This window comes from Protomyctophum bolini (genome assembly GCF_963924005.1).
Source record: "Protomyctophum bolini genome assembly, chromosome: 5".
In the NCBI taxonomy this organism is placed as follows: Eukaryota; Metazoa; Chordata; class Actinopteri; order Myctophiformes; family Myctophidae; genus Protomyctophum; species Protomyctophum bolini.
The window spans coordinates 10609295-10626441 of NC_137866.1; the positions used below are offsets into that span (position 1 = coordinate 10609295).

The window sequence follows — 17147 nt, forward strand, 5'->3', positions numbered from 1 at the left end:
TGCACAACAATATTGGTAAAGGCTTAGGAGTAGTACATGTCTAATATTTGAAAATGAGATCACATTCTTTTATCAATCCAGATTGTGTTCAATAGCAACATACAAAGTAAATTGTATCTATATAATATACTGTATACTTGGGAGTTCCTTGAAAGCCACTTATTCATCTCTTGAGTTGAAGACAGCCACCGAGACCTCAGCTCCTGCAACAAATAAAGTATTATGCAATTATGGGCCTCTGACCAATCATGAGACAATATGGTAAACAATAAGGTTTTTTATTTTAGCAAAACATTTGAAAAATAGCAAATGTACAAGCTCGCAGCACGGCACCAACTCCAAGTGACGCACTGAGCTTGTATATCTGCTATTTTTGAATAGCCAATGCAAATACAGATGCTTTCCCGGTTTTAAATGCTTTTATGTTTGGTTTGTAGTTTGCAGCTTGATATGGAAAAATTTAGCTCTGTTCCATAGCCTTACTCTGAGGCTATGGACCAGAGCTAGGAAAAATGGTGGCGTTTATGTGGAGGGTGTTCCAGTTACAAACAGCAACAAAATCTTTATAATGCTGTAAGCATCAGAGACACTCGGTATGTAAAATTAATTTATAGACATCACAACAACAACCACGTGTAACAACAAGCATGTATTTTGAAAGGAAATGCATGTGGTCTCCTCCTGTAATGCAATCGCCATTCATTCAGTGTCTGGTGTACTGTACACAGCATTGTAGCTTTAGTTTATTATGACAATGACATACCTCTGTTCTGCAACTTCTGCTTCGATGATGATGATGCTCCGCGTCAATTCTTCCATTAGATTGCGGTTGAACTGGAAGATATCTGCGTTGGTGAAATGTTCACTGCACACCCAAAGTGGTTCACACAGCTGGGATTGCATCTGTACTTCATAACGATTTCTAAAAACAAAGCCAGCCAGTGGAATTTCGAGTCCGACGCTGCGCACGTTCGAAATCACTATTACGCTACTTACTATCAGAGACTACTAACTACTATACCACCACTACTGCTGTTACTATTACAACCGCTAAATATTAGCTATTATTATTACTTCTATCGCTTTCAAGTCAACTCTAAACAACACGAGAAACTTTTAGCTGACAGCTTCCTGGGGGCTGCCTGTCTGTCTGTCGCGCAATGCACTGTGGGTATTGTAGGAAATGATATTACCGTGCCTCAGCTCATTACATGACTCGTTCTCCGCAGCGGTTTCGCCAAATGTAAATATTTGTATTGTTTTCATGAACGGATATCATACTAAAGCATGACAAAGGCCATATAATAGTGGCGAACCGATCCTTTAATGGCTAGTCTGGATCCCATAGCTCAGAGGGACTGTCGGTTGCCTTGTGATTGGCTAGTAGGAGGTAGTCAGGTAACTGCTGGCTCGCAGAGCTAACTGCCTTGTCTGCCTAGTTTTAATGTAGGCCTAATCTAACCTTTGGGGGAATTGTCGTCTCTAAAATAGCATGCATGTTATGTCAGTCATATTATTTGTCCACTCGAGTCCACTCCACACACAGCTAAGATTATCAGAAGTTGCCCGACAACCAACTAGCCAATCAATCACAGTGAGTCAGACTGCCTTCCCAACATATGGGACCTAGACAATACACAACTACATTCACTGCAACCCTCCATGTGCAAGTCTACACAAACCTCAAAGCGGTTACTCCCTCTTGTGTTAGAGGTGAAACGGTACATCTTCCATTGTTTTAGCTGAGGTGAAGGCAAACGCATGATTCTAAACTACGTCCGTCTTACTATGTTTAATAGCTAATAAGATATGAAAATTACAGAGTTTGTGCTTGAAATGTACTGTAATTCTGCAAACTGTTAATAAATATTTCAATCGATCAAAAAACGAATTTACAAAGATAAAATGATCTCCAGCCTCCAGGGGTAACCATTGAGTTATTTCTGAGAATATGGTATTTGGAATACGGCAAGTTATTGATGAATAAAATCTCATAAAAAGAAACTCTTAATGTTAAGATGTATTTTCTTTAATTAAAACGGCAGCACTGTAAGTGTTCATAGTATTCCACTTGGACATGCATGGAAAAGTAAAGTAAATATATTCATATAGTACAGATATGTACAGTACAAGGACAATTTCTGAACTGATCAAGGCAAAACAACAGGAGTGTGAATAAACCATTAAAATACTATGAGAAACTTTAACATTGTTGCGTTTTCATTAAACTGTTATTTTCATAAACATTTCTAATTCACATCACTACTGTATGCCAGTGACCAAGATGAGGATTGTTATTCAACCAATTAAATAACGTAGCTGACTTACAATCAGAGTTACAAGGCAAGTTCAAAATCATCATAGAAGACAGAAAGAATGGGGATAAAATAAGTCTTTTTTTTTTAGTCTGGACTAATGACATTCCATTTGGGAAACAAAGAAATGCATGTGTTAAAACAAATCAATTTCTATATTTATCATCAGTACAATGAGATAGAAGCATTATGACAGCGAGTTTTACAGTGCTGAAAATAGCACACAAAAGAAACAAGGAAATGAATGAAAAAAGTGCCAATGACAATTACGAACATGAAAGCTGAATATAGTCTGCATTTTCATTTCATATGAACAATCGTCTATAGGGGATGGCCAGCCAAATATAGCGCTGGCACAATGCCAGGGTCACCATTGGGACTGTAGGACAAAAAAGATTCAGTCAATTGTGTGAGATGTATCGAGTTATACAGAGAAATTCCTGTTTGTGTACAGATAGAGATACAAGCGAGAGATTAAAGATAAAATATTCTCATATCAACGAGACTTTGTATGAAGACGACAAATACAATTCTGCAGAAATCAAAAGCACAATCAACAAAAAGAAAACTTGCATCACCTTAGTGCATAAAAGACATGCCCTTATGTTCATGGACTGATATCTTTGCTTTGCAACATGACATATTGCAAATATATGGTTATATCAGGCAAAGGGGAGAGATATACATCAATATTTATTTTAAAGAGACAAAATCCCTTGTTCCAGCTTGTATTGATTTTTTGTTTGTTTGTTTTAAAAAATAAATCTAGTTAAAATGGGGGATCCCTGAAGAACATACACTTCCATCAACACTTGAATAGCAATTTTTACGCAGATTTTAAAAAGGCATATGTCAATTTCACAAAGTCTTCCATCCCTCACTTAAATGGATATTCATTTGGTAAAACTACCAAATTAAGACAATTTTAATAAGGCTCCACTGTTTTTCCATGCAAAAACCTTTTTGAGTGGGGGTGTCAGAGGCACCAATGTGATCTTAAGGCAAAATTATTAGAAATTGTGTGCGTGTGTGCGCGCACGTGCGTGCACGCGTGTGTGTGTGTGTGTGTGTGTGAGAGAGAGAGTACAAGTAAGGACCACTGTTTTAGTTAACTGAGAGCTCTGAACCACAGACAGAATAACAGTCAAGTTATTTACGTTCTGCCCCAAAACAAGAACAGGGCACCGGGTCTTTGGGCAATTCAGAGATCTGATTCATGGTCACTATGGCTTAGTTTGAGTTTTGGTACAGAGCTAAGAGACTAAGGGCTTCATCGCACGCAAACAATGAGCAAGGACAGGCAACCATTCATAAGAGTTAAAAGTACAGTTACACAAATGCCTAATTTATACTTTGTTGCTTGCCAGGTCACGCACCAAAAATAGCCGATCAACAAGCTCACAAAACATTACAATGCAACTATCTTCTTGTATAACACTGATGCATAACTAAGTATGAATCAGGTATGCTAATGTATATTTAAGGCCCACTTATGACATTAAATATGGACATACATACAGACAAAGCCTCTTCATCTGTACTGTGTTCATTTCATCCATCTTTTAGCACAACGTCTAAAGTAAAATAGATGTGAAATATAGTAATATACACATCCGTACAACGCAGTACTGCAGGAAACCATGAGGGAACCATGGGGCAGTAGAGATTCTCTGCAAGACGGACACCGCAAACAGAACACAGTGAAGAAGAAAGAATGCAAAGACAAATCTTTTGACTATCCTGCCATCTAGCGGAAGAAATGGGTGAACTTCGACACAAGTACGGAGTGAATTATACGTTCCGTCTACGTACATACACATCCATTCTGAACGAGAGTATACAGTAAATGTGAAGACTCAATTAAAAACAAGCTCTCGGTTTGCAGTGTAAAGGTTGTACAGACCTAAGTGACTTACTGTATACTAGCTGCATAGTCGCAGCAAGAAACGTAACACGCATTCCTTCGAGCGACAAGACCAGCCAATGACAGCATAGAAACAGCCAGTAGATGGTAAACGGCATACACTTTGAAACCCATAAACACTAAAACTGTTTAAAGCAGAAAAGAGAGGGGGAAGTAAATTCCGTTCACAATAGAAAGAAATTCAGTTAAATTATGAATAACCGCAGTAACTGATTCTAAGACACTAGGCCTTCTGGAACAATCTTAGTTTGTTTGTTTGTATGGCCCAAGCTGGATGTGCCAGTGCTAAAATAAAAAGATAGCTGCACATGTCAAGAACATAACAAGCTAATTGAAAAAAGTCACATGCTAACAATCTACCTATTAGTGTATCAGACCTTGAATAAGCAAACTGCTGTGTTCTGATGTACGTACACACACACACACACACACACACACACACACACACACACACACACACACACGCACACTTAACAAAGGGATTTAAATGAGGTAAGGTTTGGGGGTGTGTTGACATTACCTAGAAGTGGAAATGCTTCCATTTAATATGAGACCTGAACATCTGTGTGATTTAAGTGTCATCACCTATTGCATCTTTCAATTCTTTGGAGACAAGCATGCGTGTGTGTGTGTGTGTGTGTGTGTGTGTGTGTGTGTGTGTGTGTGTGTGTTTAAAGTTCGTTGACAGCAAGGCACCCCCCCCTGCTGCAACAGTGTCAAGCTCTGTGTGCGGTGTTTTGTGTCCAACTTAATTAAGGACGCTTATACAACTTTTTACACTGTGTCTGCATGTGTGCACAATGTGTGCAGGTATTGTAGTAATATTGACCACATGAGGAGTTCAATACGGCAGTAAACGCGGAACAAGCAATGCAGTCCTACAGTCCAGTGAAGAGTCAGTTTGACTGAGGGTAAGGAGAGTTAAGGTGGGGTGTTTGGTAGCAAAGGGAAGGAAAACAAGTGGGAAGAAGGTTTGGAGTCCAGCCCCTGTAGTCTATGGCAGAGTGAACAGGAAGCTCTCTCAATAGTCTCAGTCCATTCCCAGAAGGCTGCTGTTGCTGCTGAGCTCCAGGCCACAGCATTATGGCTCCACTGGAGGGGTGGAGAGGGGAGAGAGGATCACAAATAACAGGGGCACAGAAAGGGGACCTGGGACCTACAGTATAGGACCACCACCAAAAAGGGGTGTGTGTGGTGGTGGGGGGGGGGCGGGAGTGGGTCGGGGTGCCCTCTCTGCTCCTCTCCTGCAACTGGGTGGTGAGTGTGAGCCAAGTCTGGGCCGTGGCAGCATCGCTCATCATCTGGCAGTAGAATGGGACTGTGCGGCCATGATTATGTGGGAGTGTCCCCCCTCGGACCTCTGCTGCTGGCCCATCCCCGCCAGCACAGACATGGCCATGGCCTCAGCCGCCGCCCGCGAGCTTAGACCATTGGGCACCGCAGAGTGGCTGGGGGCCAGGGAGCTGTGCTGGATCACTGGGGCAGGGGAGCCTGTAGGCTCTGAGGTGTCTTTCATGCTCTCTTCTGCTGCTGCACAGACACAAGAGGAGGCTATTACATAAAATATACTCACATGGACTGAAAATGGCTGGCTAGCTCACAATAACATCAGCCATCATGCCATTTTATGTGACGTTTTGGTCGAACATTTGGATGTACGGGTTCCCCTGTCATGATAAATTAGTTCAAATATGACATTGGTGATCGATCGATTTCTGTGGTGTACAGATTTTCTTTCAAATTATTATTACTATTTCAAAAATAGTGCTTTCTTGGATTATACTGTAAATCCTCTTAGCAGACCGTGTATTGAAGTGTACTGTCCTGTGCTTTTTCCAGCAAACTGTTAAATTATTCAATCAATGACATGTGAGAGAATACAGTGAGAGAGATTTAATTTGTTAGGATATTTTGACTAATAACATGATGGCCAAAGGTTCTACCAAAGTTCAACATCCCTTCAAGAAATGCCTCCATTGGACAACTTATGAGAGACAAAAGAACGATGTGACCAGCAAGAACAAAATACAGTGTATTTATGCACGTCTCACCTAGGTAGGCATGCTTCTTCTGCAGGGTGGTGACAGGACAGTCTTTATGGGCCAGGAGCAGCTGTTTCAGATGTGCCACCTCATTTCTGAGGAGAGACACCTCATTCTGACAACACAAGAAAGACAAAGATTAAATGACTCATACCACCTTCACTTCACAGACATACAGTCATTTAAAAAAATGTTAATGGGACACAATAGCAAAACCTTCCCACAGCGTGATGGAGGGAGATCCAACGATTAAAAACACCACTTTCAGCACTGGCTGTACAAGTGTACATAGCTTCAGTGGCTCAAGACCGACCCATTGTTTCTGGGCAGATTCATTGCACAGATTCTGGTGTTCAGAACAGAAAGAGTTCTGTGGCAGTATGTATCGATATTTGCCTCTCCACATTCTTTGAGACAAATGGACCGAAAAATAAATAATCTAAAATAATTTTATGTCCATTTTAAAGAATGTAGAACACTTAATTCCACCACCTGTCTACAACCACTCTCCCCCATCGTTACTCACAGAAAGATTGACATTCATGGAGTTGAGCTCCTCAGCCTTCTTCTCTAGGGAGCAAACCCATATCTTGCGTTTCTGTCTGCAACGTGAGGCTGCGGCCCGGTTCCTCTCTAGGAAGCGCTGCCTCCGGTCATCTGGGTCATCCTCTGCTGTTCGCCGCCGACGGCCACCTGTAGGCTGGGCTGGAGACACCTGGAGGGGAGATGGGCAGGTACAGACTTAAGCTTAATTTATACTCCATTACACGCCACGTTGGTAGCTTGAAAATCCTACTACAGAGTATAAAATCTAGAAATTATGCTATAGGGACAGAGATGGATGAGACATGGGGAGGAAGAGGGAAAGAACAATAAGGAAGTTTGAGTCATTGTATCATTATTTTAGCCAGAGCACATTATTATTTTAGTCAGAGCACATTGTAGTTTTCTTACTAGTCGAGTGTGTGCTGTGTTCCGTGTATTTTTAAGTGCACCATTATATTTCTGACAGTGTATCAAGACTGGAAACTAAAATATTATCTTTTGCATAAGTGCACATAGTCCTTAATATATTCAGACCGTACGACGTGTTGAACAGTCATAACTAATCCAACCAATGGATCCAGTGGACCTGTACACACGTCCTAGCGCTTTTTCATTGATATCAAACGGAAAAAACTATTTTCCTTCTGCACCATACTCCTTGCGGTTCACGCATGCGCGCTGCCGTTCACTTCCTTGTTTAGCGCTCCGAAAGAAAGGCTCGTCTCTCCTAATCTAGGGAGCTCTCCGTGGTTTTGATCAGATGGCTATACTTCGGTCTATACTTCAACATGCCTCTCGTTTAAAATATTAACGCTTCTAGAGACTCGATCGTAATCATAGCGAGGTAAGCAACCAACATTATGCCTCTCGGTTTTTGTACGGAACGGGAGACCCCGGCTTTCAGCTCCTATTTTGAAAGAAATCGCGGCGCTGATTGTGTTAATGGAGGTGCTCTAATCTTGCTAAAATTTCACTAATCACTTTGCAAAATGAACAAGGCTAATCTGCCTAAGTCTGAAATGTAATTGTCCCAATAGGATAATTAGTTTTGCAGCATACAGAGCAACATAAAAACAAACAAACTTAATCACAAACATATAATTAGTAGGCATAACACAGACAACGAAACAAGCTAAGAAACATTGTAAATTGTAACTACCATGACTAAATCAGCTAAAAGTTACTTTATCAATGATAAAGCAGAGGAAAACAAAAACAATCCTCGTGAGTTCTGGAAGCTTCAAGCTACTAAACAAACAAATAGGCTGCGGTCAGAAACTAAAAACCAGGTTTTCAAACATAAACATCAAATCAAAGGACACTCATCACTGACAAGCTTGATGTGGTCAACTACTTGAACATCTTTTTTACAAACATAGCAACAACTCTGGTTAACAAACTGCCCTCCCACTCTAGGCTCTTTGGTGTAGAGCACATTAATACTTAATAAGACGATTTTAAACTAGTTATGGTAACAACTGATGAGGTACTTAAGAAATTGAGTGCCCTCCAACCTCACAAGGCCATGACAATATTCCCTCAGCCATCTTCTCTATAGCTCCAATCATCACCCACATAGTAAACCTCTCCATCAAACAGGGACAGGTCCCCCAAGATTTCAAACTGGCTAAAGTAACCCCCTTGCACAAGAAAGGGAGTAAATTAGAACCCGGCAACTACCGCCCTATTTCTATTCTAAGCTCCATCTCGAAAGTGATGGAAAAAATTGTCTATGAACAGGTTGATAAGTATCTTGCCACAAACAAATGAATGTACGAGTTCCAATCTGGCAATCTGACATCCCACTCCACTGACACATGCCTTCTCTATTGAGCGACCACATCAAACATGAGGTGGATGCTGGCAAATACTGCGGCATGGTCATGCTTTTACTGTTCCTAATATATGTAGACGACATGACATCAGCTTGTGAATGCAACTTGTTCCTGTTCGCAGATGACTCGGCACTGCTAGTCTCAGACAGGAACAAACTGCAGGTTGAAAAGGCCCTCAGCTCTGAACTCGGTAGAATCTGCACGTGGCTCGCTGATAACAAACTATCTTTACACCTGGGAAAAACTGAATCCATTCTCTAATAGTAATCTCAGCAAGGCAAATGGCTTCTTGGTTAGAGTGCGTGACAATGTAATCACACGTAAAGATGAAATTACCTACATAGGTTCCATCCTGGAGGCTAATCTTTCCGGTGATAAAATGGCCACCAACGTAATAAAAAAGGTCAACCAAAGAACAAGGTTCCTTTACAGGATCTCCTCACTGGTCAACAAAAACACCTCAAAGCCCCTTAAAACTAGCCTCCAAACTTCCCAAAACAAACTGGTCAGGAACCTCCCCCTCACCCCTGCCCACTTTGACAGGCTGGAATGGCTCAGGGTCGACGACAGAGTGCAGCATCTTGCAATGGGTCTGGTCCACAAGATTCGATACACCTCCAAGATACCCATGTACCTGTCTAGATACTTCTTTAATGTTAACGAAGTCCACACCCACAACACCAGAGGGAGTGCAACGAACCATGTACAACCCAGATTCGGCACAAACAAGGGACTAAATTATTTTCGCTCCTATGCCACGAAAATGTGGAACGCCCTACCAACAGTCATTAAGACATGCAAATCCCTTGACTCCTTCAAAACCGCTCTCAAAGGGCACCTACAGACGGCTGCAATTTGAAACTGGCCCCCGTAAAATCTGAATCCCCCCGACCGCCCACCCCTTTTCCCCCTCACTGTATATGTTTCTTTTCCTTTTTTACCTCCTTTATGATAAATTCCTGTTCTGTTCTTTGACTATATAGAAGTGTCTATTTGTACGTCTCTAAATGTTTTGATGAATTGAACAAGGTGGACCCTCTTGTAAACAAGTGTAATGCTTAATTGGGTCGTCCACTCACAGTTAACAGTCTTTGTATTGAGTTTGTGCTTGAAATGTACTGTCATTCTGCAAAATGTTAATAAATATTTCAATTAATCAATCAATCACATAGCAGCACTTCACCAATTAACACACCACCAATCCGAACAGCAACAACAATACAATGACTATGTCATCCACCTATATAAAGCATGCGGTATAAACATGAACAGAAATCACATGAACATTATCCTACAAGCAGGCCTACTGAGCTGCAGGGATGAATTAATGTTTGTCTTGACTGAGGGGGATCGGAAGTAGGTTCCAGAGGGTAAGGATTGATCCTGATGAATTTACAGTATATGTAGGCTTTGTAAAAGAGTAATCAGTAACATTTAATCTTGCCCAGTTGGGCCAGTTTCCTTAGGCAGAAAAGTCGCTGTCAACCTCTCCTACAAAACATTTCAGAGTTACATCTAAAAAGAGACATTGTTATTAGTATGATTGAACCAACGTATTTCTAGCAGACTTCATGTTCCACCTCTTGACCCTCAATGTGGGTGTTCAGAGTGGGAGGAAAATGGCATTTGAAGTCAGTGCACATCTTTTGTCTTTGATGCATTGAGTTAAAGGAGTTTAAAATAAATAATCCACCAGAGCCATGACTTCATTCATCATCACGGAGGAGACTGACTAGAACTTGAGTGACATCAACAAACTTCAGCACATCAACTGTCATCTATATTCAGAATATAACCCATTTTGACCTGAGATCAGTTTTCTGAAAAAGCTATGTTTCTATGTCGTAGATTTTTAAAAAATAGCAGACCTACAAGCTCGTAGCGCGCCACTCGGTAGCGCGCTATGAGCTTGTAGATCTGCTATTTTTCAATAGCTAAAGCATAACATAATGCCAACACCAAAAGGGGTTCCCGCCCAAAATGGGATAAAGTGGTGAGAGAACCACCGGGGTGAACCTGCAGATGAAGAGAGCTCATAAGCAGGATCATCTGACACGCACACATTCACCCCCACCCCCTGGGTCTTGTTGGAGGGGGTTGAATGGTGATAAAGCTGATGAAAAATGTATAAACAACTTGTCATGAGTTTAATGTCCTGTACACAACACACCTTTATGCAAATTGCAAACTGAAATAAATCAATTAGGTTTTTGATTTGGTTTGAAATTCCAGTTGTATCATGTTCTCAGAGGACTTCTCAGAGAATTCAGGGCAACTGATCAGTAGTCATTCAAGTGCTATGGGTTGTTGTTCTTAGCTAAAGGAGTCAGATTGTTTTTCTATAATTAATAATTTAGAGTGACCTAGCAGCTCCCAATGTTGTTGCAATGGCTTGCGATTGCAGCACTTGAAAAGTGAGAAATGAATTGATCATTTATTTAATGAACAACATTATTTAAGTAAATGTTTCCCTGTTACATAGTGTATAACTGGAACACAAAGACAAGTGGAGAAAATATTGCTTATTTCTTCTGTGCCGTAGGACGATGTTGCATCAGTGTTGTTTTCGTCGACTAATACTATGACGAAAAATGTTCTTCGACTACCTTTTTTCACTGACGAAAACTAAATAGAAACTAAATGAAAACTAAGCTACAACACTGTGTTGCATGCAATAGCTGATCTACAAGCCAACGTGTCGCACTGCATTGCGTTGTGAGCTTGTAGATCAGCTATTTTGACATGCAATGCCGTTCCTCAACAAGATCACTACCAGGCAGGGGGAGGAAGCTCATCAGGGAAGTTACCAGGAGGCCACAACAGCATCCTAAAAATAACTGCAGATCTGTATGGTGGTAGCATCTGGCCAGTATAACCAACTAGTCTGTGTGAGAACTGCTGCAATACGGAAGCCACTTCTCACTAAAAAGAGAAGTGACTTATGCAACAAGACAGTCAGTCAGACTCCTAAAGCCATGTGCGAAAATGTCACGGTCTGATGAGACTAACGTTTTCATTTCGGTTGCAAAAGATATGTTTGGCACCGAGCCATCACAGTCCATCACCCGAAGAACACAGGAGCAATTGTTAGGTGTAGTGAGGGCAACATTATGCTACAGTATGGGACTGTTTCCTTTCACTGGGGACAGGGGCTCTGCTCAGGACAGAGGTGGGAAAATATGTGAATGTTTGACAAATCGGCAGCCCGCTGCAATAAGGCCAAAGTGTATGAATTTCATGTTGCAAAAACAACGATCCAAACAAAGTACACAGCCCAATCAACCAAAGGATATTAGTATGCTGAGAGGGCCCAGGATATTAGTATGCTGAGAAAGCCCAGCCAATGAGCCCAATTATATTCGACTGACTGTGTGTGTGTATGGGTATGTGTACGGATTATGCCCAAATATGGACACAGTGCTGACATCATAGGCGGCGGACGTCATAGACTGGCTTGAAAGTACTTCATGCCTATATAATCAGGCAGCAGGACGTCATGGTGCAGCGCCTTTCCACGATCTGCAGACGTTCGCAGGCCCAAATATGGACATTGAATCCACAGGAAAGGGAAGTCCGGAGCTCTCGCGGAGCTGTTGCCCCCGCGACCCGACTACGGATAAGCGGTTGAAGATGAATGGATGGATGAATCTACAGGCCTAAATGCATTAGTTAGACCTTTACATTGTTCTATGTTAATTCTATTCAGATTCCCTGAATACATATACGAGTTCCTCTCGTAAGTATGCAAAGAAGAGGTTACATATTTAGGCTGTATCCGTGACAATAAGCTGACAGGTGAAAGCATGTAAACAATCAAAAGAGTAAATCAAAGGACAAGATTCTTTGGCAGAGCTTTCTCTTTTGTTAACAAAATGGCTCTCCTCTTTGACTATGCTTGTACATCATGGTTCTCGAACATCTCAATGACACAGAAAAATAAGCTCCAAACCTCCCAAAACAAACTAATTCGACTTCTTCTAGGCCTGGGACCAATTACCCACCTATATGCAGAGCATCTGGATAGCATTGGCTGGCTCTGAGTAGAAGACGGAGTCAAACTATTGAAAATGGGTCTTGCATTCAAATTGTACATGCAGCTCTGCCCTCCATGCCCTCAGTGCCCCTTACTTGACTAATTACTTTAGAAAATAAGCGACACCCACAGCTACAATACTAGAGGGAGCGTAAACAATGATCTGGTGCCACCCACTTATAAAACAAATATGGGTAAATTCACCTTGCACAGCACTGCTATTCAGGTGTGGAATGCCCTGCCCCTTCCCTTAAAAACAACTGCACCTTGTGCCGTTTGCATTTTCTTCATATTGTCTAATAAAATATTAAATTAATCAAACTCTGCTGGACACTTTTCAGTAGCAAAGCAGTAGAATTAGCAAGGCTAATCAGTGAATAAATCCTGCAGGGAAAACATGCATTTTCAGAAAAGCTTCAAGAAAAGATCAGCAAAGCGAGTTGGAATGGCACATCTGTACATGGTTACTTTACCCATACCCATACAATAAAGCATGTAGTGTACCTGAGGTTGTGCAGGGGAAGGTGCATCTGGATGCTGGACCAGCAGCTGGCTCTGCTCTGCCCTCTGTGGCACCATGGGGCTGTGTCCCATGGACATCATGTGACCTAGACTCTGTCCTGATGGGCTCTGCTGGGACAGCGCTGCTTTCAAACGCTGCAGGAGGACAGCAGCAAACAACATCAATTACAAACACTGACCAAAAAGAACCAGACTACTGTGCTTCAGTAAACATACCTAGTTACTGTGCTTCAGTAAATATACCTAGTTACTGTGCTTCAGTTAACATACCTAGTTACTGTGCTTCAGTTAACATACCTAGTTACTGTGCTTCAGTAAACATACCTAGTTAGTAGTTACTGTGCTTCTGTAAACATACCTAGTTACTGTGCTTCAGTAAACATACCTAGTTACTGTGCTTCAGTAAACATACCTAGTTACTGTGCTTCAGTAAACATACCTAGTTACTGTGCTTCAGTAAACATACCTAGTTAATGTGCTTCAGTAAACATACCTAGTTAATGTGCTTCAGTAAACAAATTCGCATTTAAAAATGAATCCCTGCCTGGGTCACAAGTTCAGCACAGACTACTGCAAGTGTTTTAGTTCTACATCAGTTACTGCATACACAACAGTATGTTGTTAGAAACTACAGGCTCAGCATTGTGAGTACTTATTTTTCTAAAATCAAATGGTAAAGTAAGCAAGTTGAAAAGCGATCCGATTAATATTGGATCTCCAAAACACAAGCTTGGACTAAACCATGCAGCTATCTTCCATGACAAAACTAGGGGTTCGTTGAATACAATTTGTAGTATGATTCAAAATCAGTCATATGATGAGCAAAGTGTGCCTGGAGGTTGAACGGGGAGACAAAAAGAACAGAGATACAGATAGACAAATATAGAGCCAGAAGAAAGATAATTATGTGGTGCTGACCATCTTGGCCTCAGAGTGGATGTAGTAGCCAGAGGGCGAGTTGGAGCCACTGCTACTGCCCCCCAGTGGAGGGCCGGGGATCCCAGGAATGTTGGGCACCATGCACATGGGACGGGCCAGCTGCAGAACACACGCACGAGACACACACACACACACACACACACACTCATTAAACCTGCAGACCATGCAAGCCAGTACATTTAAATATGTTTTTGAAATGTCAAGTGTGCCTTACATTTATGACAGAAGGCACCTGTCCTGGCCCGGGGAGTATAGGCAGTGTCTGGCCATTTGGAAGCACCATCATGGGGTAGTGGCTGGTTGGCGAGCTACACAGAAGTAAAACAGGAAAGACTAGAGGTTCAGTATTCAGTAGTTCAGCACATTTTAAAAACAGAGATGTAATTTCTCTCTCTGTTTTTTATCATTTGGTTTCCATTTCCTCTTGTTGCTCACCATTACTTTAAAAGAAAGGCTTGAGAGCAGTGTACTCACCCCAGCGTACGATTTGAGGGTGGTGTCTGTGTGATGACTGAGGTGGGTGAAGGCATGGTAGGGTGAAGAGCGTCGAAGCCTAGATGGAGCTGCAGGGAACCTGGTCGCACAATGGTTGGGGTGGGGGCTGAACTCCTAGGTGGTGTGTCCTGGGGAATAAAGGGATGGCTTCACAATAAGGCAAAACATTGAGAGTAGAAGATAAGCAATAGGCAAGACCTTCCCATCCAACACATTTGTCTCAGACAAAATGATGGTGATTGGTGAAAGAGATTTATTAGTTTTCTCAACAGGCATACTGTAGCTCAAAAATATATTTAATGTCACTTGAGGAGTTTGGCTTCATTGTGCAAGTTATTATATACTTACAACCAATTGTGCTACCTTTTATTTAATGATTCAAATAAATGTATAAATAAATATTAATTCATTGAAATGTATTCTCTCCTTTTAAAGAAAAGGTCAAATTATGCTCGCTATCATCAGTTTTTAAACGCTACCTTTGCTTCCACATAGTAGTTGCTCCCGTCTGAACTGCTTGACATGGAGTCAGGGCTGCATGGCGGAGACGAGTCCACCTCTACAGGATCCTCCTTCTTCACCGTCACATCTGATGGTGTCTGCAGCCTCATGTCTGATGGTGTCTGCAGCCTCATGTCTGATGGTGTCTGCAGCCTCATGTCTGATGGTGTCTGCAGCCTCATGTCTGATGGTGTCTGCAGCCTCATGTCTGATGGTGTCTGCAGCCTCATGTCCAGAGCTACCGAGTTTGGAGCTGGGAGCTGGATGGGAATGAGAGGTGGGGTGGAGGGAAAGCAAGGGCATATTACATTGGCAGAGGAGAAGAACAAACAAAAGTACACTTCTAAAATAAAAGATAAGACTATTAAATGGCCCATGATAAAAAGGAAATGGGAGGGAGTTTGGGGTGAGAGTTATAATGAAGTCTGGCATCAAGTGATCAAGCACACTTTTTAGAATGTGGCAACAAACAAAAAAAGCAGCTGGGTACCTGCCGTTTTACTGGGATGCTTTATCATTATTCATACGGCCCGGCCCTAAAGCATGGTTAAGTTGAGGCAAAACTAGGCCTGTCACAATTACTTGAGATAATCACACTCACAATCCATATATTTTTAAACCTTTTCAAACAAAAGCTGATTCTGACAGTTTATGACATCAGGAAAACTCATGCGGTTATATTTTTAATAAAAAATGTCAACTTTGTCTTGTTTTGACTAATTTGTGTAGAAAGAAGATCTGGTAGGTATGCCTACGCCGACCGAATCACTGCTGTTCGCGTCTGACCTGATTGGACCAAAACTGTACACCACTTCCTTATTGGAAACGACAGGGATGTAAACAAATGGATTTGATCTCGTCCGCTTGTCACTAAAAACATACACAATGGACTGTGTCTGGGATTGCCCATATGCGAGGGTGCATCTCAAACAGCGTGGAGACTTCCGTTTACAAACGAAACCTCGCAAGACGGCCCGCGAGAGTTGGGAACGCCGTAGTACTGCTGCAGTTTATCTCCGACTAAAATAGTAACTTTATAAATCTATCTTAAAAGACGAAATTAAACTGCATGAGTTTTCCTAATGTCATAAACTGTCAGAATCAGCTTTTGTTGCGTTGGTTTATGTGCTAAAACAGTGACTTTGAGAGCTGTTTCCCCGTTACAATGGAAGTCAATGAGCGACTATTTTAATTTCTTAAAATTGCTAATAAACAACACAACGGAGCGAAATAACTCATGGAATGGAATAGTTTGCCCATAATAAGGTAAGAAAACAACCCAAACCTCTGAAAAAGTGGTCTTACCCTTTAACCCTCTAAGACCCAGCGTTGCTTTTTAACAACAATTTTATTTGAATTAATTACTAAATTATTATTATTTTTTTCTGTTCTTTTTTCACCTAAACGTCATCAGTGATGTTCATTGCAATGCCATTTCAATGCCATTGGTCATGATATTTGCATATAAACACCCCCCACAGAGGCTGAAATTCACACAAATAAAAAATGTTTGGACTCCTTTAACCTAAGACTTTTGACCTTTACCCTAATAAAAGTAGGTAAAATAATTGTAATATGTTTTTTTGTGATCATTAGAATGTCTAGAACATGTTTTATTCATTATTGTGAAAGATATCCCCCAAATGTAAATTATTAATTTATTATATTATATAATTATTATATAATTATTATAAATTTTTCATCAAACTTTATTTTTTTTTAACATCTTTTTTAGTCTTAGTCCTAGTAGTACAAAGTAGTAGTACGGTTGAAATCTATTTTTTGCAAGTAGAAATTAATGCGGGTGTTAGAGGGTTGATCTGATGATTCTGAATGGGATGAACAACCAGTGGAACTGGTGCAGTATGAGTAATATGGTCCCTGGTGAGAATGCGAGCAGCTCAATTTTGTACAAGTTGCAAAAGAAAAAGTTTCAATTGAACCCCCCCCCCCCACACACACACACACCCCCCCACACACACGTCCCAAAAGCAA

The 17147-nt window shown here is 41.3% G+C and overlaps 1 protein-coding gene across 3 annotated transcripts in view; it reads right to left on the minus strand.

The window, feature by feature from the left end:
* Positions 1–2013: 2013 nt before the first annotated feature.
* The window catches only part of asb8 (ankyrin repeat and SOCS box containing 8), a 32807-nt gene continuing 17673 nt past the window's right edge, over positions 2014–17147 (minus strand). For all 3 annotated transcript variants that reach the window (XM_080763341.1, XM_080763339.1, XM_080763338.1), the window contains 8 exons: positions 15131–15412; positions 14631–14779; positions 14371–14464; positions 14136–14255; positions 13200–13352; positions 6808–6996; positions 6291–6396; positions 2014–5769 (listed from right to left, as the gene is read on the minus strand). In XM_080763341.1, the coding sequence (XP_080619467.1) occupies positions 5537–5769; positions 6291–6396; positions 6808–6996; positions 13200–13352; positions 14136–14255; positions 14371–14464; positions 14631–14779; positions 15131–15412 (1326 nt within the window). In that variant the 3' untranslated portion in view covers positions 2014–5536. The remainder of the gene's footprint in view (positions 5770–6290; positions 6397–6807; positions 6997–13199; positions 13353–14135; positions 14256–14370; positions 14465–14630; positions 14780–15130; positions 15413–17147) is intronic.